The 25,313-nt window shown below is 42.1% G+C and overlaps 1 protein-coding gene across 2 annotated transcripts; it reads left to right on the top strand.

The window, feature by feature from the left end:
• The first annotated feature begins 17,710 nt into the window (after positions 1 to 17,710).
• LOC142295033 (uncharacterized) lies at positions 17,711 to 19,390 on the top strand. Of its 2 annotated transcripts, none has more exons than XR_012751346.1 (2): positions 17,711 to 18,546; positions 18,632 to 19,390. XR_012751346.1 is itself a non-coding variant. In XM_075338102.1 (2 exons), the coding sequence occupies exons 1-2, from the start codon at positions 18,139 to 18,141 to the stop codon at positions 19,333 to 19,335; spliced, it is 915 nt and encodes a 304-aa protein (XP_075194217.1). In that variant the 5' UTR covers positions 17,711 to 18,138; the 3' UTR covers positions 19,336 to 19,390. The 2 variants fall into 2 exon arrangements, 1 of the variants encoding a protein (XP_075194217.1); XM_075338102.1 differs by having other exon boundaries at positions 18,829 to 19,390.
• The last annotated feature ends 5,923 nt before the right edge of the window (positions 19,391 to 25,313 follow it).

Raw genomic sequence — 25,313 nt, 5'->3', positions numbered from 1 at the left:
ACATTTACATATAGGTTCACATAAACCATCATTGCCGGACACGATCGGACGTCCAGGAGGGTCAAGGGGGTCCTTGTGGATTTTGGGTAGAAGGTACAGTGTGGGTATCTTGGGGGACAGGACGGTGAGACCCTCCATTACTTTTTTAGTAATTATCCCTTCCTCAAATGCCCTAATCAAAATCCTTTGTAACTGTGCTGAAAACAGCGACAGGGGGCTGTGGTCCAGTCTAGAATAGGTGTCCTTATTCCTTAACTGCCTAAATACCTCTTTTTCATATTTCTTATTTGGCCAAATGACAACATTCCCCCCCTTGTCTGCAGCTTTAATTACTACATTGTCTAAGTCCTTAAGTTCTTGCATTGCAATCCTCTGCTGTAATCATTTCGACGTCTGGTAGAGATGTTTTTAAACTCCTCTGTCACCAGACGTGTAAATATATCGATTGCTGGACAAAGGGACAAGGGGGGAAAACGAGTTGACCTTGGCAAAATGCAGCTAGGAAATGTACCTTGTTGGGCAGTCTCCTGCTCATTTAAGAGGTCCTCCAGAATGGCCACAGCTTCCCTTTAAGCCGCCGTTTCCAGTCCAGGCACGCAGTTGTTTCTATTATGCAACTTCCTCAGTAGCTAGGAAGAAATTGAAATTGTTAGCGGGAGAGAATGTGAGGCCACGGGAAAGAACCTCCAATTGGCTGCTGGAGAGGGGATGATCTGATAGATTAATCACCTGCATGGTATCTTTTTTCTGACTATACATCCCCTTGTTGGAATTCTCCTTGGGATTCTGAGTCTGTCGGTTCTTAATCCTTCCAGGTAGTGTTCTTAGTTCATAACCCCCTCCTGTAGTCGAAGATATATCATCCTGGGAATTATCTTCGGAGGTAAATGATCTTATAGATGTTGATCTAGATCTAGACCTAGCATAATTCCTAGGTCCCCTACCAACTCTATTTTGGGATGTTCTCCATCTATAAACCTGGTTATTAGTAAGATCATTTAAATCTCTCCGAAATTTCTTAAGTTTCATATTTCTAATGTCTCTTTCCCATTTAGAAACCTCCTTTTCCATGTCCTCATCAAACTTACTTATGGCATCATCAGATAAGCTACTGTTGATCGCCTCTTGCAATATTTCCAATTCTTTTTCCAGATCAACTAAATTGGATCCATTCAAGCCAATCAGCAGATTGATGAAGCCCAAAGAGCATGTAGTAGCTAACTCTTCCCAACTTTTCTTAAAGCCCTCATCTTCCACAGGGAAGGAAGGTGACACATGAACTCTGAGTCCCCTAGGGACCAAACCTTTCTGGGAATACTTTTCTAGAAAGGCACGATTCCACCATAATTTAGTTCTCTTGTGGAGGAGAGATTTGTATTTAGTTATTTTATCATCCAAAATTGCCGCATCATCATCACATACGGACCCACCATCCTCTTTAAATGTGTCATGGAATTGGCGAAGCCACGTCTGGTCACGTGACCTAAAGTTCACTTTGGCCATAGAGAAAGCTGTGAATAACACAGAACAAATTAGTATTAGACAAAAAAACCTACGGCACATTACATAGCAAAATAGGGTCAACAACAATACAGTAAAAGGTGCTGAACCCATACCACTCCAGTAATCATGAAAACAAGGAGGACAAGGAGTTTTAAAGGTGCAAAAGTTAAAAGGTAATTTTTATTGAGACAAATATATTAAAAAATAGAATTTTGCATTTTCCATATGACACAGTAATAATACAATATTGACAGAATATATAGTCAGTACAGAAGGATGTGAATTGCAGCCTTAAGACTAGAAAAAACCAAGGAGAAAAATTGTATGAAAAATACCCTGAATATAAATAAATAAATTGCAAGTGCTTAATAACAGGGTACTTAGTGTATACATTTTTGCAAAAAGGTAAAAAGCTGTCTCACCTCGTCACGGTGTACCCATCTGAGACAGTCCCTAACCTACTGAAGTTAAAAACATTATCAATACCTGACTTGTGTCATGTCAAACTCCAATATGAATGGTGGCAAGTGGTCAGCTGTGTCCCAGATAAAATACACAGCAAAGTGAGACGCAATCAGCTGTTCAGTCTCAGTACTAGGAGGGCTGCACCCCCAACTTGCAACCAAGCAAGAAAACATACAAAAAACACAAAAACCTGAGCTGAAACAATGTTCAGTAAACATGCAACATTAAGCATGTGAATTGCAGCCTTAAGACTAGAAAAAACCAAGGAGAAAAATTGTATGAAAAATACCCTGAATATAAATAAATAAATTGCAAGTGCTTAATAACAGGGTACTTAGTGTATACATTTTTGCAAAAAGGTAAAAAGCTGTCTCACCTCGTCACGGTGTACCCATCTGAGACAGTCCCTAACCTACTGAAGTTAAAAACATTATCAATACCTGACTTGTGTCATGTCAAACTCCAATATGAATGGTGGCAAGTGGTCAGCTGTGTCCCAGATAAAATACACAGCAAAGTGAGACGCAATCAGCTGTTCAGTCTCAGTACTAGGAGGGCTGCACCCCCAACTTGCAACCAAGCAAGAAAACATACAAAAAACACAAAAACCTGAGCTGAAACAATGTTCAGTAAACATGCAACATTAAGCATGTGAATTGCAGCCTTAAGACTAGAAAAAACCAAGGAGAAAAATTGTATGAAAAATACCCTGAATATAAATAAATAAATTGCAAGTGCTTAATAACAGGGTACTTAGTGTATACATTTTTGCAAAAAGGTAAAAAGCTGTCTCACCTCGTCACGGTGTACCCATCTGAGACAGTCCCTAACCTACTGAAGTTAAAAACATTATCAATACCTGACTTGTGTCATGTCAAACTCCAATATGAATGGTGGCAAGTGGTCAGCTGTGTCCCAGATAAAATACACAGCAAAGTGAGACGCAATCAGCTGTTCAGTCTCAGTACTAGGAGGGCTGCACCCCCAACTTGCAACCAAGCAAGAAAACATACAAAAAACACAAAAACCTGAGCTGAAACAATGTTCAGTAAACATGCAACATTAAGCATGTGAATTGCAGCCTTTATTTATATTCAGGGTATTTTTCATACAATTTTTCTCCTTGGTTTTTTCTAGTCTTAAGGCTGCAATTCACATGCTTAATGTTGCATGTTTACTGAACATTGTTTCAGCTCAGGTTTTTGTGTTTTTTGTATGTTTTCTTGCTTGGTTGCAAGTTGGGGGTGCAGCCCTCCTAGTACTGAGACTGAACAGCTGATTGCGTCTCACTTTGCTGTGTATTTTATCTGGGACACAGCTGACCACTTGCCACCATTCATATTGGAGTTTGACATGACACAAGTCAGGTATTGATAATGTTTTTAACTTCAGTAGGTTAGGGACTGTCTCAGATGGGTACACCGTGACGAGGTGAGACAGCTTTTTACCTTTTTGCAAAAATGTATACACTAAGTACCCTGTTATTAAGCACTTGCAATTTATTTATTTATATTCAGGGTATTTTTCATACAATTTTTCTCCTTGGTTTTTTCTAGTCTTAAGGCTGCAATTCACATGCTTAATGTTGCATGTTTACTGAACATTGTTTCAGCTCAGGTTTTTGTGTTTTTTGTACGTTTTCTTGCTTGGTTGCAAGTTGGGGGTGCAGCCCTCCTAGTACTGAGACTGAACAGCTGATTGCGTCTCACTTTGCTGTGTATTTTATCTGGGACACAGCTGACCACTTGCCACCATTCATATTGGAGTTTGACATGACACAAGTCAGGTATTGATAATGTTTTTAACTTCAGTAGGTTAGGGACTGTCTCAGATGGGTACACCGTGACGAGGTGAGACAGCTTTTTACCTTTTTGCAAAAATGTATACACTAAGTACCCTGTTATTAAGCACTTGCAATTTATTTATTTATATTCAGGGTATTTTTCATACAATTTTTCTCCTTGGTTTTTTCTAGTCTTAAGGCTGCAATTCACATGCTTAATGTTGCATGTTTACTGAACATTGTTTCAGCTCAGGTTTTTGTGTTTTTTGTATGTTTTCTTGCTTGGTTGCAAGTTGGGGGTGCAGCCCTCCTAGTACTGAGACTGAACAGCTGATTGCGTCTCACTTTGCTGTGTATTTTATCTGGGACACAGCTGACCACTTGCCACCATTCATATTGGAGTTTGACATGACACAAGTCAGGTATTGATAATGTTTTTAACTTCAGTAGGTTAGGGACTGTCTCAGATGGGTACACCGTGACGAGGTGAGACAGCTTTTTACCTTTTTGCAAAAATGTATACACTAAGTACCCTGTTATTAAGCACTTGCAATTTATTTATTTATATTCAGGGTATTTTTCATACAATTTTTCTCCTTGGTTTTTTCTAGTCTTAAGGCTGCAATTCACATGCTTAATGTTGCATGTTTACTGAACATTGTTTCAGCTCAGGTTTTTGTGTTTTTTGTATGTTTTCTTGCTTGGTTGCAAGTTGGGGGTGCAGCCCTCCTAGTACTGAGACTGAACAGCTGATTGCGTCTCACTTTGCTGTGTATTTTATCTGGGACACAGCTGACCACTTGCCACCATTCATATTGGAGTTTGACATGACACAAGTCAGGTATTGATAATGTTTTTAACTTCAGTAGGTTAGGGACTGTCTCAGATGGGTACACCGTGACGAGGTGAGACAGCTTTTTACCTCTTTGCAAAAATGTATACACTAAGTACCCTGTTATTAAGCACTTGCAATTTATTTATTTATATTCAGGGTATTTTTCATACAATTTTTCTCCTTGGTTTTTTCTAGTCTTAAGGCTGCAATTCACATGCTTAATGTTGCATGTTTACTGAACATTGTTTCAGCTCAGGTTTTTGTGTTTTTTGTATGTTTTCTTGCTTGGTTGCAAGTTGGGGGTGCAGCCCTCCTAGTACTGAGACTGAACAGCTGATTGCGTCTCACTTTGCTGTGTATTTTATCTGGGACACAGCTGACCACTTGCCACCATTCATATTGGAGTTTGACATGACACAAGTCAGGTATTGATAATGTTTTTAACTTCAGTAGGTTAGGGACTGTCTCAGATGGGTACACCGTGACGAGGTGAGACAGCTTTTTACCTTTTTGCAAAAATGTATACACTAAGTACCCTGTTATTAAGCACTTGCAATTTATTTATTTATATTCAGGGTATTTTTCATACAATTTTTCTCCTTGGTTTTTTCTAGTCTTAAGGCTGCAATTCACATGCTTAATGTTGCATGTTTACTGAACATTGTTTCAGCTCAGGTTTTTGTGTTTTTTGTATGTTTTCTTGCTTGGTTGCAAGTTGGGGGTGCAGCCCTCCTAGTACTGAGACTGAACAGCTGATTGCGTCTCACTTTGCTGTGTATTTTATCTGGGACACAGCTGACCACTTGCCACCATTCATATTGGAGTTTGACATGACACAAGTCAGGTATTGATAATGTTTTTAACTTCAGTAGGTTAGGGACTGTCTCAGATGGGTACACCGTGACGAGGTGAGACAGCTTTTTACCTTTTTGCAAAAATGTATACACTAAGTACCCTGTTATTAAGCACTTGCAATTTATTTATTTATATTCAGGGTATTTTTCATACAATTTTTCTCCTTGTTTTTTTCTAGTCTTAAGGCTGCAATTCACATGCTTAATGTTGCATGTTTACTGAACATTGTTTCAGCTCAGGTTTTTGTGTTTTTTGTATGTTTTCTTGCTTGGTTGCAAGTTGGGGGTGCAGCCCTCCTAGTACTGAGACTGAACAGCTGATTGCGTCTCACTTTGCTGTGTATTTTATCTGGGACACAGCTGACCACTTGCCACCATTCATATTGGAGTTTGACATGACACAAGTCAGGTATTGATAATGTTTTTAACTTCAGTAGGTTAGGGACTGTCTCAGATGGGTACACCGTGACGAGGTGAGACAGCTTTTTACCTTTTTGCAAAAATGTATACACTAAGTACCCTGTTATTAAGCACTTGCAATTTATTTATTTATATTCAGGGTATTTTTCATACAATTTTTCTCCTTGGTTTTTTCTAGTCTTAAGGCTGCAATTCACATGCTTAATGTTGCATGTTTACTGAACATTGTTTCAGCTCAGGTTTTTGTGTTTTTTGTATGTTTTCTTGCTTGGTTGCAAGTTGGGGGTGCAGCCCTCCTAGTACTGAGACTGAACAGCTGATTGCGTCTCACTTTGCTGTGTATTTTATCTGGGACACAGCTGACCACTTGCCACCATTCATATTGGAGTTTGACATGACACAAGTCAGGTATTGATAATGTTTTTAACTTCAGTAGGTTAGGGACTGTCTCAGATGGGTACACCGTGACGAGGTGAGACAGCTTTTTACCTTTTTGCAAAAATGTATACACTAAGTACCCTGTTATTAAGCACTTGCAATTTATTTATTTATATTCAGGGTATTTTTCATACAATTTTTCTCCTTGGTTTTTTCTAGTCTTAAGGCTGCAATTCACATGCTTAATGTTGCATGTTTACTGAACATTGTTTCAGCTCAGGTTTTTGTGTTTTTTGTATGTTTTCTTGCTTGGTTGCAAGTTGGGGGTGCAGCCCTCCTAGTACTGAGACTGAACAGCTGATTGCGTCTCACTTTGCTGTGTATTTTATCTGGGACACAGCTGACCACTTGCCACCATTCATATTGGAGTTTGACATGACACAAGTCAGGTATTGATAATGTTTTTAACTTCAGTAGGTTAGGGACTGTCTCAGATGGGTACACCGTGACGAGGTGAGACAGCTTTTTACCTTTTTGCAAAAATGTATACACTAAGTACCCTGTTATTAAGCACTTGCAATTTATTTATTTATATTCAGGGTATTTTTCATACAATTTTTCTCCTTGGTTTTTTCTAGTACAGAAGGATGGTACAGTGGGTACACAGACAAGAATGAACCTAATGAGCGCCCTAAATCAGGTGACCCAAAAATAAAGGCCGAGAAAACGGCTAACAATGAAGGTCAGAAGTAAAGTCCTGGGCGCCCGGTATTTTGTCTAATACCAATATAAACCTGTAGACAGGGTCTGTGATTGCAAGCAGTCAGACACGCTGTCACACAGGCTGGTGGCGCGTCTGACTGCAACCAATCACAGACACTAGGTCACCAGGACTCCCTTATAACTCCAGGCCTGGTGTTTGGGTACTTTTGAACCCGCACAGATCCAGACTTACAGTCCAGGTCTGCCCATCACTACTCAGAAACCTTAGCATGTTTGGATTCTAATGAATAGTCTCATGAGAAAGGAGCTGAATGAAGGGACTTCCCATGTGATATCTAGTGAAAGGACTTTTTCTTAGGCACTCAATTGAAGGACTTTTTCCTGTTTAATTGTTTTATCTATGAACATAGATGTGGAGTAATTACAATCTTTCAACCCTTTCTCCCACCTTTTTCCTCTTCCTTTCCTTCTCTTTTATCTCCTCTTTCTTCTTTACTCTCGTTCTCTTTTTCTCTCTATTTTCTCCTTTGTTTCCTTCTTTTCTGAATCCTGACTGGCTAACAGCTATCTTTTTTTATGCTCTGCTGATCATGAGTAGGAGGATGCTATTTTTAGGGTAATGTTCATGAAAATGTATATTTTTGGATACCTTCTTGGGGTGCGCTCATGGTGTTGACTGGCCTTATGTTTCCTAATGTAAGAGGAATTTCTCAATGTTCTTGTTTGTATAATTTTGAGTGGGGTGGGAGGGAATTTTCCAGAGAAATGCTGTCTACTGTTTGCTGTGGTTTGTCTGAATGACGGACGGGTAGAGAGGATATGATATATGCTTCAAAGAGTTATTCCCTGACTTGATAATGCACTACACCTGTTATGGCAACCATAATTAATATCGTAGCATGGAATTTTAGAGGGCTGGGGACTCCAGTAAAGGGGTGTTCTGTGTTTTCAAGGCTCCATCAATTTCAGGCAGGGATTATATGTCACTCTGAATCACATATGATGGGAGATCGAACTAAATTTTTAAAAAAAAGCCTTAGTGAGCATGGAGTATCAATCAGTCTTTAACACTAATGTAACTAGAGTTTGATGGGCTCCGGTGCATAGTTCGGACCTGGGATCCCTCCACGTACACCGATACTTGGGGTACGGGATAATGACACTGACACTCGGGGTACAGGATAATGACGCTGACACTTGGCTCTTACCTTCAGCACCCAGCTTGCCTATGTTCTGATATCCATCTTGTCCTCGGCACTCAGCTTCCTCATGCTCTGCTATACATCTTTCCCTCAGCACCCAGCTTTCCTATATCAGAGCAGGGAAAAGCTGAGTGCTGAGAGAAGATGTATAGCAGAGTATGGGAAAGCTGGGTGCTGAGGGAAAGAGCCTTTTTCCCTCAGCACAAAACGTTCCCATGCCATGCTTATATCTTTGTCCCCCCTCATATATAATTCTCCAAAGACTATAATGGCCCCCACATAGCCTTCCATATAGTATAGCGGGTCCAATATAACCCTTCATATATTAGAATGCACCTCCATAGTCCTCCATGTAATAATGCACTTTCCATAGTTCTCCATGTATTATAATTTACCCCATAATACTCCATATATTATACTGCACTACATAATCCTCCATGTTTTATAATGCACACCCATAGTCCATGCATAAGGTAGCCTCCATTGTCCTATATGTATTATAATGCAGCCCCATAAACCTTCATATTGTATTATGCAGCCCCATACTCCTCCATGTATAATGCACGCCTATATTCCATTTATAAGGTGTCCTTCATATTGTATTATGCAGCCTACTACTCCTCCATGTATAATGCACCCCTATAATTCTTGTATAAGGTGTCCTTCATGTTGTATAATGCACCCCCATAGATCTCCATGTATAATACAGCCCCATAGACCTCCATGTATAATGCGGCCCCCCAGGCCTCCATGTATAATGCAGCCCCCTAGACCTCCATGTATAATGCAGCACCCCAGGCTTCCATGTATAATGCATCACCCCCAGGCCTCCATGTATAATGCAGCCAGCCCACCAGGCCTCTATGTATAATGTAGCACCCTCAGGCCTCCATGTATAATGCAGCACCCCAGGCCTCCATGTATAATGCAGCCAGCCCATCAGGCTTCCATGTATAATGCAGCACCCCAGGCCTCCATATATAATACAGCCCCCTGGCCTCCATGTATAATACAGCCCCCCAGGTCTCCATGTATAATACAGCCAGCCCACCAGGCCTCCATGTATAATGCAGCCAGACCACCAGGCCTCTATGTATAATGCAGCCCCCCCAGGTCTCTGGCCACTCACTGATTTATATAAAAAAAAATTAATAAAAAATAACAAGTACTCACCTCTCTCGTTACCCTGCTGCTCTGGTCAGCGTCCTCCCATCCTGCACTCTGCATGCCTCAGCACAGCAGTTGCACAGGAGTGACGTCACCACCCAGGCACAGGGGGAGAATGATGGAGCGGCGCAGGTTGCTTGATGCTTTATCATTGCTGTGTGCGATGACAGGGGGCCCGATGCTGCCACTGGTGCCGGTGTCATATAGCAGTGCGTGGTATGCGACAGAACAGCGCAGCTCCTCTCTCACAAGAAAGAGCTGGCTGCTGATCTGCAGGGCGGACGCGGGCCCCTAACCTGCTAGGTCCAGTCGCAATGGCGACCTCTGTGACCGCCGTAATAACGCCCCAGATATACTATATTTCCTACTAACGCCCTTTTGTCTGTTGGGTCCACACCTCCTAATTCATATGATTTGGACTCCAGCCTTTAGTAGCACGGTAGTACTTATTTGGTTGTCTTTTTTTCCATTATCTGACAGATCTCGACACGGAATCTGTCCTCTACCAGCGGCTACTTCCATTTACTTTTTTGCAATATAATAAAAAGTATAATTACTTTTCACAGTGCTTGTGGCATTTATTTATTTAATGTTTGAAAATAACTGGTAGCCACACATAATATTGATACTTTGGGCACAATTAGGCCATTTTCACATAGGGGTGTACTCACTTTTGTTGCCAGTGGTTTAGACACTATTGGCTGTGTGTTGACTTGCAGTGCACATTAAATTTACACTGCTATACAAGCTGTACACAGACTACTTTACATTATATCAAAGTGTCCTATCTTCAGTGTTATCCCATGAAAAGATATAACACAATATTTGCAAAAATGTGAGGGGTGTACTCACTTTTGTCACATAAAGTATTATAGCCAGGAGGACTGACTGCAGGAGAAAAGCCAAAAGGGACCTCAGTGCTCTGCCCCCTGATTGGACTCCAATGGTCTGATTGCTATGGCATCTCCTTGCTATATGTACCAATGTTCTGTGATGGAAATATGACAGAAAGTTGATAGGAACACTGAGAAAAAAATACTTAGATTTGTTTTGAACATAAAACCACAATTTTTGGCCCATTACAGACACTTCCAGGCCTTCTTTATACACGTACAATTGACAACAGAAGTAATTTTACCTCAGATATCTCTACAGCTATTCTAAGTAAATGTACATAATATATGAAGAGATACAGGAGCGTCTGCCCACACATTATCTGAGCAGCTCCATGTTATATACAGTGTTATATGAAATCTATGGTAAAATGTACTATAGCGCAATTACTGCACACTGTCCCTTTAAATCTGCAGATGCCTCTGTCACCATGGTAACTGCATTGATAAGCAGCCAATAGCACTGCTCAGTTTGAATGAGCAAAAAAAAAAAAAAAAATTGTTTATCCTCAGTTTGTTACACCTCATCAGAGAGTGAAGACAGACACCAGCGATCAGCGAGCGATATCAGGTATAAGACATAATATAAGATACCGGGCGGCGACACATCCATCACCGGCACTCACACCAGATACCGGGCGGCGATACATCCATTACTAGCACTCACACCAGATATCGGGCGGCGATACATCCATCACCCGCACTCACACCAGATACCGGGCAACGATACATCCATCACCCGCACTCACACCAGATACCGGGCGGCGATACATCCATCACCTGCACTCACACCAGATACCGGGCGGCGATACATCCATCACCCGCACTCACACGAGATACCGGGCGGCGATACATCCATCACCCACACTCACACGAGATACCGGGCGGCGATACATCCATCACATGCACTCACACCAGGTACCGGACGGCGATACATCCATCACCGGCACTCACACCAGATACCGGGCGGCAATACATCCATCACCTGCACTCACACCAGATACCGGGCGGCGATACATCCATCACCCGCATTCACACCAGATAGCAGGCAGCGATACATCCATCACCGGCACTCACACCAGATACCGGGCGGCGATACATCCATCACCGGCACTCACACCAGATACCGGGCGGCGATACATCCATCACCTGCACTCACACCAGATACCCGGTGTCGATACATACATCACCCGCACTCACACCAGGGGGATCGGCCATCACTTGTCCCATCAGGCAGCCCCTTTAGTGAAATTGATCACATATGTAACAGGAAATATCTTTCCATCTCCCAATCTCGCCCGTCCACAACAGCCCCTGAATATAGAGACAATGTTCTTCAGTATTTTTCAGGAACTGTCACCCAAGTCATAGAAATATGGATCCGGTCACTACAATCTCTGCTCCTTATTTATAGGATTTTGATACATTTCAGCAAAACGAAGATTTCAGAAGACGCCATGAATTGGACTGGATCTCGTGCCAGCGTTGGACCAGGTAGTATCATCAGTCTGTGAGGGCCGACTGTTTCCTAGATTTAGGATTTCCACTTTAAAGGGGTTATCCTTTCATTGTTAGACTTTGGACCTTTGAATTTGTCATCAGAAATAACCTATTATTTAAATTAGGTTTTTTGTGTTCAATCTATTTTTTAATAATATTTGTCATTGGTTTTTTTATCCATATCACAATCTTTAATGGAAACAGCACTTAAAAATCTTGCATTTCTCACTGTGGCTTTTTTCTTAAGGGGGGCTTTAGTCTCTAATCAGATCCTAATATCTGGTTGTTTCCTTTAGTTTACATTACACCGGAGGAAAAACTAAGAAGGTTGTCCTATTGTATGATGCTACTACCATCACCAATCTTCAAGAAGGAGGTCAGTGAGAAAACTAAAGGCAACATTGTTGTTTCTTTTTTTATAAGGTGGTTGTGTATTTGGATGTTCCTATTAATCCTTGTAACGTAATCTCTTGTCTTCCTAGCGCCTGATGCCAACCAGCCCCGAGGCCCAGAAAATGTATAGAGTTCGGCGAAAAGAACAGCCTAAGCCATCCAGGATAATTGATGTCAGAGAAAAAAGGAAGAGGAGAGAAGAATATGAAAAAAGAAAAATTTGGAGAGAATTATGCAGCTACCTGGATGAAGAAGAAGAAGAAGATCTCATGCCAAAAAAGTCGGTAAAGAAGATAAAACTGGACATCAAGATCCCTGCACAGAGGACACAACAAAGAAGGATCCAGCAGGAAAACAACCGCCAATACGTCAACTGGTTCTTGAGAGGAAGGAGGAACATCATATGGACCATCCTGCTGGGGCCTGAACACTGAAACACCAGAGATGGCGGTGGTAAGTATAATAATAAGAACAATAATATGAGTGATAAGAAAGTAGTAAAAATATGAAAGAAAATAACAGCAGTAATAGGTAGAACTGCAGTTTGATCCAGGGTTCTAGGACTGATTGCCTTTTCCCGGGGTCGAGAAGGAATTTTTCCCCTGTGACACAAATTGGCTGAATGTGTCACAGGGGTTTTTGCCTTCTTCTGGTTCAAAATTGTAGATTAGTGTAGTACAAATAGTTATAGAATAGTTAGAATTATGCTATAATAAGATAGCAGGATAATAATAGTAATAAAATCGTTATATCTATTAAAATAAAACACTAACTAAAAAAAAAATATAAAAGTTAGAATAATACTGTAATGAGAGAGCAGGATAAGAATAGTATAACACCTAAAATATATAAACATTATAGTACTAGTTTAATTAGCAATTCAATATTAATTACTTAGATAGAAATAGCATCATTAGCTTTGATCCAGGGTTCTAGGACTGATCGCCTTTTCCCGGGGTCGAGAAGGAATTTTTCCCCTGTGACACAAATTGGCTGAATGGGTCACAGGGGTTTTTGCCTTCTTCTGGATCAACATGGTAGGAATAGAGTAGTATTAATAGTTATAGAAAAGTTAGAATTATACTGTAATAAGATAGTAGGATAATAATAATAAAATAGTTATATCTTTTAAAATAAAACACTAAATTAGAAAAAATATAAAAGTTAGGATAATACTGTAATAAGAAAGCAGTATAAGAATAGTATAACAGCTAAAATCTATAAACACTATAGTCCTAGTTTAATTAGATCCTTAATATTAATTACTTAACTAGAAATAATATAAAAAAGCAAAAAAGAGGAATAAATATCATTACTTACAGCAAAGATGGAACTGCAGCTGTACATTACCTAGGCCAAAAACTACTACTCCATCAGGATACAGCTAATCCCCCACTAGGTGGAGGCATCACAGGTGCAGGAGGAGCAAATCACACACACGCTTCCAAAACATGGAGGGGGCGATTGCTGGATGGTAAAACTGCACACTGATGGCTTGCATAGAGCACTGTTCACACTAGCAGATGCACAGACACAAACCCGCAGCCTATTAGGCAACGTTCCTGTAACAAGGGTTGTAGGCTTCCATCTTATGGCCATAACACCAACTAAAAACCGCATTTTTTTGTACAGGATGCAGCCAAGCCCCTTTTTGTTAGGCCTTGCTGTTAGAGTTCCTGTCCCTATGTGATGCGCAGTTGGAGTACGGCTTGGCAGCCCACCTGATCTAATAGTATGGGCGTCGCCTAATAAGCTGCAAGTTTGTGACTGTGCGTCTGCTAGTGTGAACAGTGCTCTATGCAAACCATCAGTGTGCAGTTTTACCATCCAGCAATCTCCCCATCCATGTTTTGGAAGCGTGCGTGTGATTTGCTCCTCCTGCACCTGTGATGCCTCCACCTAGTTGGGGCTTTGCTGTATCCTGCTGTAGTAGTAGTTTTTGGCCTAGGTAATGTACAGCTGCAGTTCCATAATTAACTAGAAATAACATCATTAGTTTTGATCCAGGGTTCTAGGACTGATCGCCTTTTCCCGGGGTCAAGAAGGAATTTTTCCCCTGTGACACAAATTGGCTGAACGTGTCCTGGGTTTTTGCCTTCTTCTGGATCAAAAAGCATTAGGCATAATTTATTAGGATCTTTTTAATACAATTTGAACAAAGGTAAGAAAAATAATAAAAAAAATAAAGAAAATTATAATAACAAATGGACATTTAAAAAAGTAATAGTGTAGTAATAGTAAAAATGGTAGTAATAATATCAGATGTGACTTGGTCCCAGTTAGTAATTTAGTGATAAGTTAGTGTAGGGACCCATCTGAAGAGGTCGCCTTGACGTTGGCAGATGGGCTCACACAATTTGATCACATTGTGTGCTAAGAACCTCACATGCATTTTTAGAGAAAATATAGTATCTATATAGAGCTCCTGGCAGCTTAATCCCTCAGATGTACAGAGAAACAAATATACAGCTCACCCCAAGACGTCCGCACTCTTGGCGGTGTTGAAGCACGAGATCCCGCTGCTGTTCAGCGTCTGAGGCACAGGTGAACAAAGGAATGATCCAGCTTCACGTTTTGCATAAAAACAGCTTTAATGAAGAACTTTTTTAAAATACAAAAAAATATTTTTCTTGTAATAAAGATAAGCCACAAAAGTATACCAAGAAAAATATTCTTTGTATTTAAAGAAGTTCTTCATTAAAGCTGTGTTTTTATGCAAAGCGTGAAGCTGGATCATTCCTTTGTTCACCTTAACCCCTCATATGCCTAAGGGGTACTTCTCACATAGCGAGATCGCTAGCGAGATCGCTGCTGAGTCACAGGTTTTGTGATGTACCAGTGACTTCATCAGCAATCTCGCTGTGTGTGACACTAAGCAGCGACCTGGCCCCTGCTGTGAAATCGCTGATCGTTACACACTGTTCTGGTTTATTTTTTGCTCGTTGGTCTCCCGCTGTGCAGCACACATTGGCGTGTTTGACGGCGGGAGACCAACGAGCACCGACTCCCTGTAAGCAGCGTATGCTGGTAACCAGGGTAAATATCGGGTAACTAAGCAAAGTGATTTGCTTTGTTACCCGATATTTACCCTGGTTACCAGCGTACACGCTTACAGGCTGCCAGCGCTGGCTCCCTGCACACGTAGCCAGGGTACACATCGGGTTAATAAGCAAAGCGCTTTGCTTGGTTACCCGATATTTACCCTGGTTACGTGTGCAGGGAGCCAGCGCTAAGCGGTGTATGCTGGTAACCAGGATAAATATTGGGTAATTAAGCAAAGCGCTTTGCTTAGTTACCCGATATTTACCCTGGTTAATAGCGTACACCACTAAACGCTGGCTCCCTGCACACATAACCAGGGTAAATATCGGGTAACTAAGCAAAGTGCTTTGCTTAGTAACCCGATGTGTACTCTGGCTATGTGTGCAGGGAGCCAGCGCTAAGCGGTGTACGCTGGTAACCAGGGTAAATATCGGGTAACCAAGCAAAGTGCTTTGCTTAGTTACCCGATATTTACCCTGGTTACCAGCGTACACGCTTACAGGCTGCCAGCGCTGGCTCCCTGCACACGTAGCCAGGGTACACATCGGGTTACGAAGCAAAGCGCTTTGCTTGGTTACCCGATATTTACCCTGGTTACGTGTGCAGGGAGCCAGCGCTAAGCGGTGTACGCTGGTAACCAGGATAAATATCGGGTAACTAAGCAAAGCGCTATTTACCCTGGTTACCAACGACCCTGCGCTTGGTAACTAAGGTACACATCGGGTTGCTAAGCAAAGTGCTTTGCATGGTTACCCGATATTTACCCTGGTTCCCAGCGTACACCGCTTAGTGCTGGCTCCCTGTACAAGTAACCAGGGTAAATGTCAGGTAACTAAGCAAAGCGCTTTGCTTAGTAACCCAATGTGTACTCTGGCTACGTATGCATGGAGCCAGCAGTGTACACTGGTAACCAGGGTGAATATCGGGTAACCAAGCAAAGCGCTTTGCTTAGTAACCCGATGTGTACCTTGGTTACCAAGCGCAGAGTCGTTGGTGGCTGGTCGCTGGTGAGATCTGCCTGATTGACAGCTTACCAGCGACCATGTAGCAACGCACCAGCGATCCTGACCAGGTCAAATCATGGTCGGAATCGCTGGCACGTCGTTTAGTGAGACGGTACCCTAAGTCCGCATCTAGGTGGTTAGTCTGGAGAGGGCTATCTCTACACTCAATGGCTTCCCTGCGATGAGATTGCAGGTGCTAATGAATTGCTAACGCCCCCCCATGTCTACCAACTTACTCCTCCTATTTGACCCCGACAGAGACCTAATTGGATACCTGTCAGAGTTCTGCCCACTGCTCTGCTGCTGTTAGTTGAACCGCTGCTGCCTACCAGCTCTGACCCTGTTGCTACATACAATGCCATGGAGCCCATCACCTTAAGCTGGTGTCACACATAACGACGACGACAACGACGTCGCTGCAACGTCACCATATTCTGTGACGTTGCAGCGACCATAGATGATCGTTAGTAAGCTGTCAAACATGCTAAATAAAGCAGCGACGAAGCAGAGATCATAGCGACGTCGACGGTCGTTGTGTGGTTTCAGACATGTCTTTGCACGACGAGTCAGAGGTGTGGTTTTAACCCCTAGATAAGGTTTGCGTTATCTCTTTTCACGCCCCTCTGTTCCTATTGGTGATCGCTACAGCGCTTTGCGTTGTCTTTCTTCACGCCCCTCTGTTCCGATTGGTCATCACTACAGCGTCGCCTGATTGGGTGACCGTATCAAACAAAAGACGACGCAGTAGCGCTTCCATTCACTCTACCTGAGCTTTTTCAGAACGCAGTTTGTTGCAGTGATTTTTTCAATTTGTTGATTTCGTCTTGGATTTTTAATATTCTCCTGACTTAAAGGTAAGTAATTTTTTTAGGCAGTATTATACCAATATTCTAGTACATCGTGACATTAATATAGCAACTGTATTCTTGTATATTGTGGCAGTATTATAGTTATATTTAGTTATATTTATCTATGTACATAGGGGGAAGTATTATAGCTTTTCTATTCCTGACGTTATATATTCAATACCGCTGTACATATAGTTATGTTCTTGTACATAGGGGCAGTATTATAGTAGTTATATTCTTGTATATAGAGGCAGTATTATAGTAGTTATATTCTTGTACATAGGGGCAGTATTATAGTAGTTATATTCTTGTATATAGGGGCAGTATTATAGTAGTTATATTCTTGTATATAGGGACAGTAATATAGTAGTTATATTCTTGTATATAGGGAGCAGTATTATAGTAGTTATATTCTTGTACATAGGGGCAGTAATATAGTAGTTATATTCTTGTATATAGGGGCAGTATTATAGTAGTTATATTCTTGTATATAGGGGCAGTATTATAGTAGTTATATTCTTGTATATAGGGACAGTAATATAGTAGTTATATTCTTGTATATAGGGAGCAGTATTATAGTAGTTATATTCTTGTACATAGGGGCAGTAATATAGTAGTTATATTCTTGTATATAGGGGCAGTATTATAGTAGTTATATTCTTGTATATAGGGACAGTAATATAGTAGTTATATTCTTGTATATAGGGAGCAGTATTATAGTAGTTATATTCTTGTACATAGGGGCAGTATTATAGTAGTTATATTCTTATACATAGGAGCAGTATTATAGTAGTTATATTCTTGTACATAGGGGCAGTATTATAGTAGTTATATTCTTGTACATAGGGGCAGTATTATAGTAGTTATATTCTTGTACATAGGGGCAGTATTATAGTAGTTAAATTCTTGTACATAGGGGCAGTATTATAGTAGTTAAATTCTTGTATATAGGGGGCAGTATGATAGTAGTTATATTCTTGTACATAGGGGGCCGTATTATAGTAGTTATATTATTGGACATAGGAGCAGTATTAAAGTAGTTGTACATAGGTGGCAGTATTATAGCAGCTATATTCTTGTGCTTAGTTTATAACAATGTAGTAATACATTAATTTCCTTTTTTTTCAGATGTCTTCCAACAAACAAGAATTCATAAGGGAGGTGATTGAGATGTATCAATCCCTGCCTTGTTTGTGGAAGATAAAGTCTGTCGATTACAGCAATCGATACAAGAAAAAGCAGGCCTATGAGCAGCTTATTGAACTGTTCCAGAGGCATAACCCTACGGAGACCATTACGACAGAGATTGTGCGAAAGAAAATCCAGGGTCTTCGCACCGTTTATAAAAAGGAACTAAATAAGGTGGAAAAGGCCAGCAAATCTGGTGCCGGAACGGAGGAACTTTACGTTCCAAAGCTTTGGTACTACGATTTGCTGGCCTTCATAAGAGACCAAGAGGTACCACGGACAATAACATCGCTGTCCTTGGGTCCGGGAACACAGCCTGAGGTCCGGTCTGACACCACAGTTGGAGATGTAAGTACCTTTGTGAAACTTTTGATGTACATGGCATTATTTAATTGAAAATAGTTACTACGGTTTTCTATGATTACTGTTGCAGATTTCAAAATGTATCCCTTCCAGTTCAGATAAGTATACTCCTTTGCTAGTTTCTCCACACTCTATTTTCATACCATGTAATGACATTTCATATCTTGTAGTACTAGTCTGCCCCTCCCATTAGTTTCCAGTGCATGTGTATCCCTGTGCCTGCTGCTCATGATATCTGATTTTAACATCATTTTTATTGTTCCGCAGGATCGTTGTGAAGCTGGGCCAATAGTGACAGGTGGTGATGATGAAATTGCCGGGACTTCCGAGGAGACCGCAGAAGCTCCATTACCGCGGCGGATCTCCTCGACCCGTAAGAGGCAGCCGAACAACTCATCTTCAACAGACCTTATGGATATGGCGAAGAAAATCCTGGATCAGCACAGCAGACCATCCATTTGCGGATTTGCCCAGCTTACGGATGAAAGACTCCGTAAGCTGGATGACAAACAAAGAGTTCATGTCGAAAGGGTCATGCTGGAGGCCCTCAACAAGGCGGCAGAGGGGAAACTGACAGACTCCTCAAAAGTGTGTGACGTAGAACATCGACAACAGTCTTCATGGGATCAAGTGCCATGGATGAGGATGGAGCCTCCACCACACCTCCAGCATGACCCCCCCGCACAGTATCCCATGTTCCCCCCAACGAACCAATTTTTCAGCCCACAGAGGCAACATTTAAATGACTCGAATAAGCAATACCAAAATTTATAGTTTTTGTTTTTTGTTATAATATTTATGCTGTTTTTGTTGTTGTTTAAGCAATGTTAGGGAATTGTAATAAAAAATGTCTTTGATTTCAAACTTTTGTACAGCTTTCATGAATTCTGCATAACATTATTCACGGGGTAAAGGGTTGGGTGGAGGTCAAGGTCGCCATCATGGCACAACGCTACAGATGCACATATATAATGTGTGTGTGTGGGTGTTTTTTTATTTTTCTTAAATAAGAATGTTTTTGTGGGTTCTTTGTTTTAAAGCTGTGGTGGGGAACATAGTGCTCTCCCTGCTGCCTTCTAGTGCTGTCACTGTCAGTGCTGTTTGTGTTATGCCACCTACAGCTCTTTGTGCTGCCACCTATTGCTGTGTTGCCCAGGGATTGGGGGGGAAATGAGATCCTGGCCAAGGGGTTACTTCTGCAGGTATCCCGGTGTCGTGACCCGGTCTGTAATGTCAAGCTCCCAAAAAAGAGGGGGATTAGGTAGGGGGAATTGTCTGTCACGCCACCCGTGGGTTGCGTTGATAAGGTGGTGGCACCGCCACTGCCTCTGGGGACCGTGCCCGGGACTGATGGTGTGGGGCAGCTAGGTGGGATACCCTCCACGGGTAGGGGGATTTATAGTCCCACGGACCAATTGGGAGAGGTAGTTTGTAGAGTGACGGGTACAGTCCTCGCCTTGTACCGGGTGGTGCAGGAGTACTCACAGTATAAACCAATAACTAACCCCAGTCCAGTAATTAACCAAGTTGCTGGTAACAGGTGCCAACGGCCCGCTGCTGTGAAGACGGGTCCCACACCCGTGTGTGTAATTCAGGTGATCTTTTCCTGCCCGAGGTATGTGTCTTCTTTTCACACTGGTCCGTACTGGGTCCCGTCAGCTGGCACCCCTCTCCTGGTCCACTTCGGGTCCCACAAGAGGCTGGCCCATTCCTGAGGCCGTGAGTACCACTCACCCCAGCCCCACACAGGGGCTGCTTATGTGACGCCCTGGACTAGCCAGGTGGTCTCAGAGGTAACATCACACACACACACACACCCTCCCCTGGACAGTCAAGATCATTGAAAAAAAAAAAAATTGTTGCCACTCTACAGTCTTGATGTCCTCCTGTTTTCGTGGGGAGGGGGTGAGTGGGGTCTGATTGGCTGGTGTGTGTTTGTGTGTGGGAACCTCCCCAAGGGAGGGTTAAATCAGCATCAATAACATGTATGCAGACCTCTGTAACACCCAGGTTTTGCCAGGGCGGCACAGTGCTCTTTGTGCTGCCAACTACTGCTCAGGGTGATGTATATGCCCCATACTCTTAAGGGATGTATATGACGCAGCCTCTCCTGGGATGTATATGCCTCAGTGTTTCCTGTGATGTATATGCCCTAGCTTCTCCTGTGTTGTGTATGCCCCCAGCCTCTCCAGACCAAGACATACATGGAAATGTAGTGGTGAGAATCAAAATGATCAATCTCACCGAACATCACAGTCTCTCCAGCCACCACTCTGGGGCTGATTTTATTAATTATTTTAACAAATATAGCCTGGTCGTGTTCAAGTTGATAATTTGGTGTGGCCCCCGTTGGTTGGTAGAAAATTCCAAATGGTCCCCGGCAGTAAATAGGTTCCCAAACCCTGTTTTAAAGTTTTGTCCAAAAATGTAAGCAACAGCGAAAATAAACTAGAAAGATTTATGTGACATACAAAACAAAAAAAACATTTAAATCACAAACATTCAGTGGCCCTGCTGTTGGGCTGCCAAAAACTGTTCCAGCAGCTCGCCATGACGCCGGACGGCTTCTGACAAATGGCGTTGAGAATCCAACACGTCCTGTAGTGTGGGGATTTCTGTGGAGGGAATGGGAAAAGTTAACCATCCTTGTTCCAACATCGAACTGTCAGGTATATGTTTTTGGTTGACCACTTACGGTTCTGGGGTTCATCACCTTCTTCTTCTTCTGAGGCGCTGATGGCCCAACCAGATCCTGTGGCTAGGGAACACAAATCAAATATTAGTACACGACAGCCCACCATCATTTAAACATCCATGTATCCTTTACAACTTGTAGGGACACCATGATATGTGCATAAATTACAGGAAGGGTAGCCTGCACAAAACTCACCAACTGATGCGGGGGAGAAGGCATCGTTAGAAGAAGTATGGGGAGACTGGGTAGAAGGTGGTGATGGGGTTGAAGGAAGAGATGGGGTTGCAGCAGGTGATGGGGTTGCAGCAGGTGATGGGGTTGGAGAAGGAGAGGGTGTCCCAGCAGGCGGAGGTGGTGGATCGGAAGCAGGAGATGTTGGAGCCGGCGGGGATGATGGCTCCGCAGCAGGAGATGCTGGAGCTGGCGGAGATTGTGGATCCACAGCCGGAGAGGGTGGAGATGGTGGAGCTGCCTGTGCAGCTGGAGGTGGTCCTAGGTATAGGAGAAATCTTTTATTGAGCGCATAACTCCAGGCCACCATGGCTTACGCCTACTTTACACCATACAATTCTGCATACGATATCGTATGTGATGTGACACGCCCCCATCTTATGTGCGACAACTGAAATTTGTTGACCGTGTCGCACCTATGCTTTGTTCCTGTCACAAGTACTTACCCTTCTATACGACCATCCATACGTAAGAAGCGGGACGCAGGTAAGTTGCAGTTCATCATTCCCGGGGTGTCACACACTGCGATGTGTGCTGTCTCGGGAACATTGAGCAACCAGACGTTCAATTTTTAGTAATTGAACGACGTGTATGCGATGACCAGTTATTCGTTTAATCGTAATCGCATGTAGGTTTTACAGACTACAATATCTCTAACGATGCCGGATGTGCATCACTTACAACGTGACCCCGCCGACACATCGGTAGATATATTGTAGCATGTAAAGCCCGTGTATAGCCTGCTTTTTTACGTATGTTTGACAAACCTTTTTCTAGGGGCACCAGACACATGGGGACCACTTGCCTCAAAGCAGCAAACATGCTGCATTCATTGGAAAAACAAGGCACAAAAATCAATCACTTAAATTCTTCTATTTTATTCTGTTCTATAAATAGTATAACATATGGCTTGTACTCAAGGCTTCTAATGTCACTCTGATATGCACCGAGATAACAATGATAATCAGAGATTCAAATGCAAAGATAAAATAAACCCATTATACCCCAGGAGCATTGAAGTTTTGAGGTATCTGAAATTTACCTATGATCAAGTTAGATAATTAGCTCTTTTTCGCCACCTTGACCCTCTGATATGCACACTAGATATCTAGGTATAATGTAATTATTTTCTTTAGATATGCACTGAGATAACACTGATAATCAGGTCAATGGACAATACTCCAAACGCGATTACACAGCATGGTTTATTGCGAAATGGTTTTTGTAAAGACTGGCACAGTGTTGATCAAATCCTAATATATGCAAAGAGTAAATAATCCCATTACCCCAGGAGCATTGAAGTTTTTAGTTATCTGAAAGTTACCTATGATCAAGTTTGCATACCATACCTTTTACAAAGGATAATTAGCTCATTTTCGCCACCTTGTCCCTCTGATATGCACACTAGATATCTCGGTATAATGTGATTATTTTCTTTGCAATATATTGCATTTGAACTACACTGTGCTTTCCAAACAACCTTGTTCTAATCGCGTTTGGAGCATTGGCCAGTCATCTGACTATCCTTCTTATCTCGTTGCATATCTGAGTGAGCAAGTTTAGAAGCCATATGTGTGTGTATATTTGTAGTGCATATGTTTCAGAAATAAATCCCCTCCTTTGGGTCCTCGCCAAACTACCTCATATTTTACACAATTGTATTATTATTCTTTGTAAATTTTATATAAATTAAGATTATTTTTTTTTATTTTAATGATTGGTCATTGGCATTTTGTGCCATGTTTTTCCAATTGTAATCGCTGGGTCACCAGTGTCGGGGAAGAATATCACAGTTAATGTCCATGTTATGAAAGTATGTATGCTGCATTCATTGCTGCACTTATGCATGCGTGGGGAGTGGGTGACAGGTCCTCGATAACTCGTTCAGCACCCATGTGTTCGATTATTTTTGTTTTACTGATTTTTTTCAATACCTTTCATTTTTCCACCAGACAGAACTTTTCAGATTTTTCAGTCAATGTTCCCATATGTTTTCTGCGGGAACCTCACAGCACTTTTTCTTGCTGTAAGCTGCGTCCAACACCATTAAAGGGGGATTGACACACCACGACATCGCAAATATAAGTCGATGGCTTCACGGAAATCTTGACGCACAAACGGCCGCATTAGCGATGCCGTTGCGTGTGACTCCGATGAGCGATTTTGCATCGTTGAAAAAACGGGCAAAAACGCTAATCGGCGACATGGGTGTCCATTCTCAAAAATCGTGAATGCAGCAGTAACGAAGTTGTTCCTCGTTCCTGCGGCAGCACACATCGCTGCGTGTGACGCCACAGGAACGAGGAAGCTCTCCTTACCTGCCTCCCGGGCACATTGTGTAAGGAAGGAGGTTTTACCCAATACTGTATATAACATATATACTATCCTTCATACACAAACAGTAAGTTACGGACTGTGTGACCCCTCGTGGCCCTGCACGCACACCTATCCTTTTTTTCACTGGCAGCACAGGTGTCACACGGATCGCACACTGATGTGATCTGTGTGACATCAGTGTGACAAATACCAGAGAAAACACGGGTCTTTTTAATAAAAAGATTTTCTATATTTACCTCTCTCCAGCGCTGCTGTCTAAATATAAGCAGGTAAATATCCATGATCCATGAACCATAAAGCCATGGGTTGTTCATGGGTAAACAAAGACGAACAGGACCAAAGCCGCTAAACCGCACTCACCATGACGCCTCTCGATGTCTGCTCGGATGCTGGCGAGGAGTTCACTGGACTTATACCGCAGGTCTGCCAGTTTCTTCCTAATTTGGGTTGTGGATCGCTCCACCCCAAATCGACGGGCCAGGCCTCTACTAATCAGCCTCAGCACAGCCTGCTTATGAAGCATGGGATGGTCATGCTGTGCCTCGCAGAAATAGTCTTTTTTGACCATTATTTTTACTAAATAACGGACCTCCACAGGCCCCCATGGAGAACTGCGACTCCTAGCCGCCATGTTCCCGCCTCTGAACATTAACAGAACATGTACGCCGCCCAACAGACTTCAAAGGCGACGTGAGCAACGTCATCACGTCACGTTCTGAACAACGTCGCAATAGCGATCCCGCTAGCGGTCTCGTTATCAACGAGGCGCTCGAACCGCGTCACAGTAGCGTTCCCGTTTGTGAAACTAGCGGTCTGAATAAAGCTAGCACAGAGTCATAGTAGCGTTCCCGTCTGCGATCCCGGCTGTAACCGAGTCAGATAGCAAAAGGCATAGATAGCATTTAAATCTTTGATTTATGTTTGTGTATTGGATTTTTGTGTTATGGAATTATGGAATGTAAAGTTATGGAATATTCTTGTACATAGGGGCAGTGTTATAGTAGTTATATTCTTGTACATAGGAGCAGTATTATAGTAGTTCTATTCTTGTGCATAGGGGCAGTATTATAGTAGTTATATTCTTGTATATAGGGGCAGTATTATAGTACTTATATTCTTGTACATAGGGGGCAGTATTACAGTATTTATATTCTTGTACATGGGGCAGTATTATAGTAGCTATATTCTTGTACATGGTGGCAGTATTATAGTAGCTATTCTTGTACATGGGGCAGTATTATAGTAGCTATATTCTTGTACATGGGGCAGTATTATAGTAGCTATATTCTTGTACATGGGGCAGTATTATGGTAGCTATATTCTTGTACATAGGGGGCAGTATTATAGTAGTTATATTCTTGTGCATAGGGGCAATATTATAGTAGTTATATTCTTGTACATGGGGCAGTATTATAGTAGCTATATTCTTGTACATGGGGCAGTATTATAGTAGCTATATTCTTGTACATGGGGCAGTATTATGGTAGCT

Source organism: Anomaloglossus baeobatrachus, chromosome 3 (genome assembly GCF_048569485.1).
Source record: "Anomaloglossus baeobatrachus isolate aAnoBae1 chromosome 3, aAnoBae1.hap1, whole genome shotgun sequence".
Lineage (NCBI taxonomy): Eukaryota > Metazoa > Chordata > Amphibia > Anura > Aromobatidae > Anomaloglossus > Anomaloglossus baeobatrachus.
Note: the sequence above shows the minus strand (reverse complement) of the source record. Positions and strands in the feature narration are given on the sequence as shown.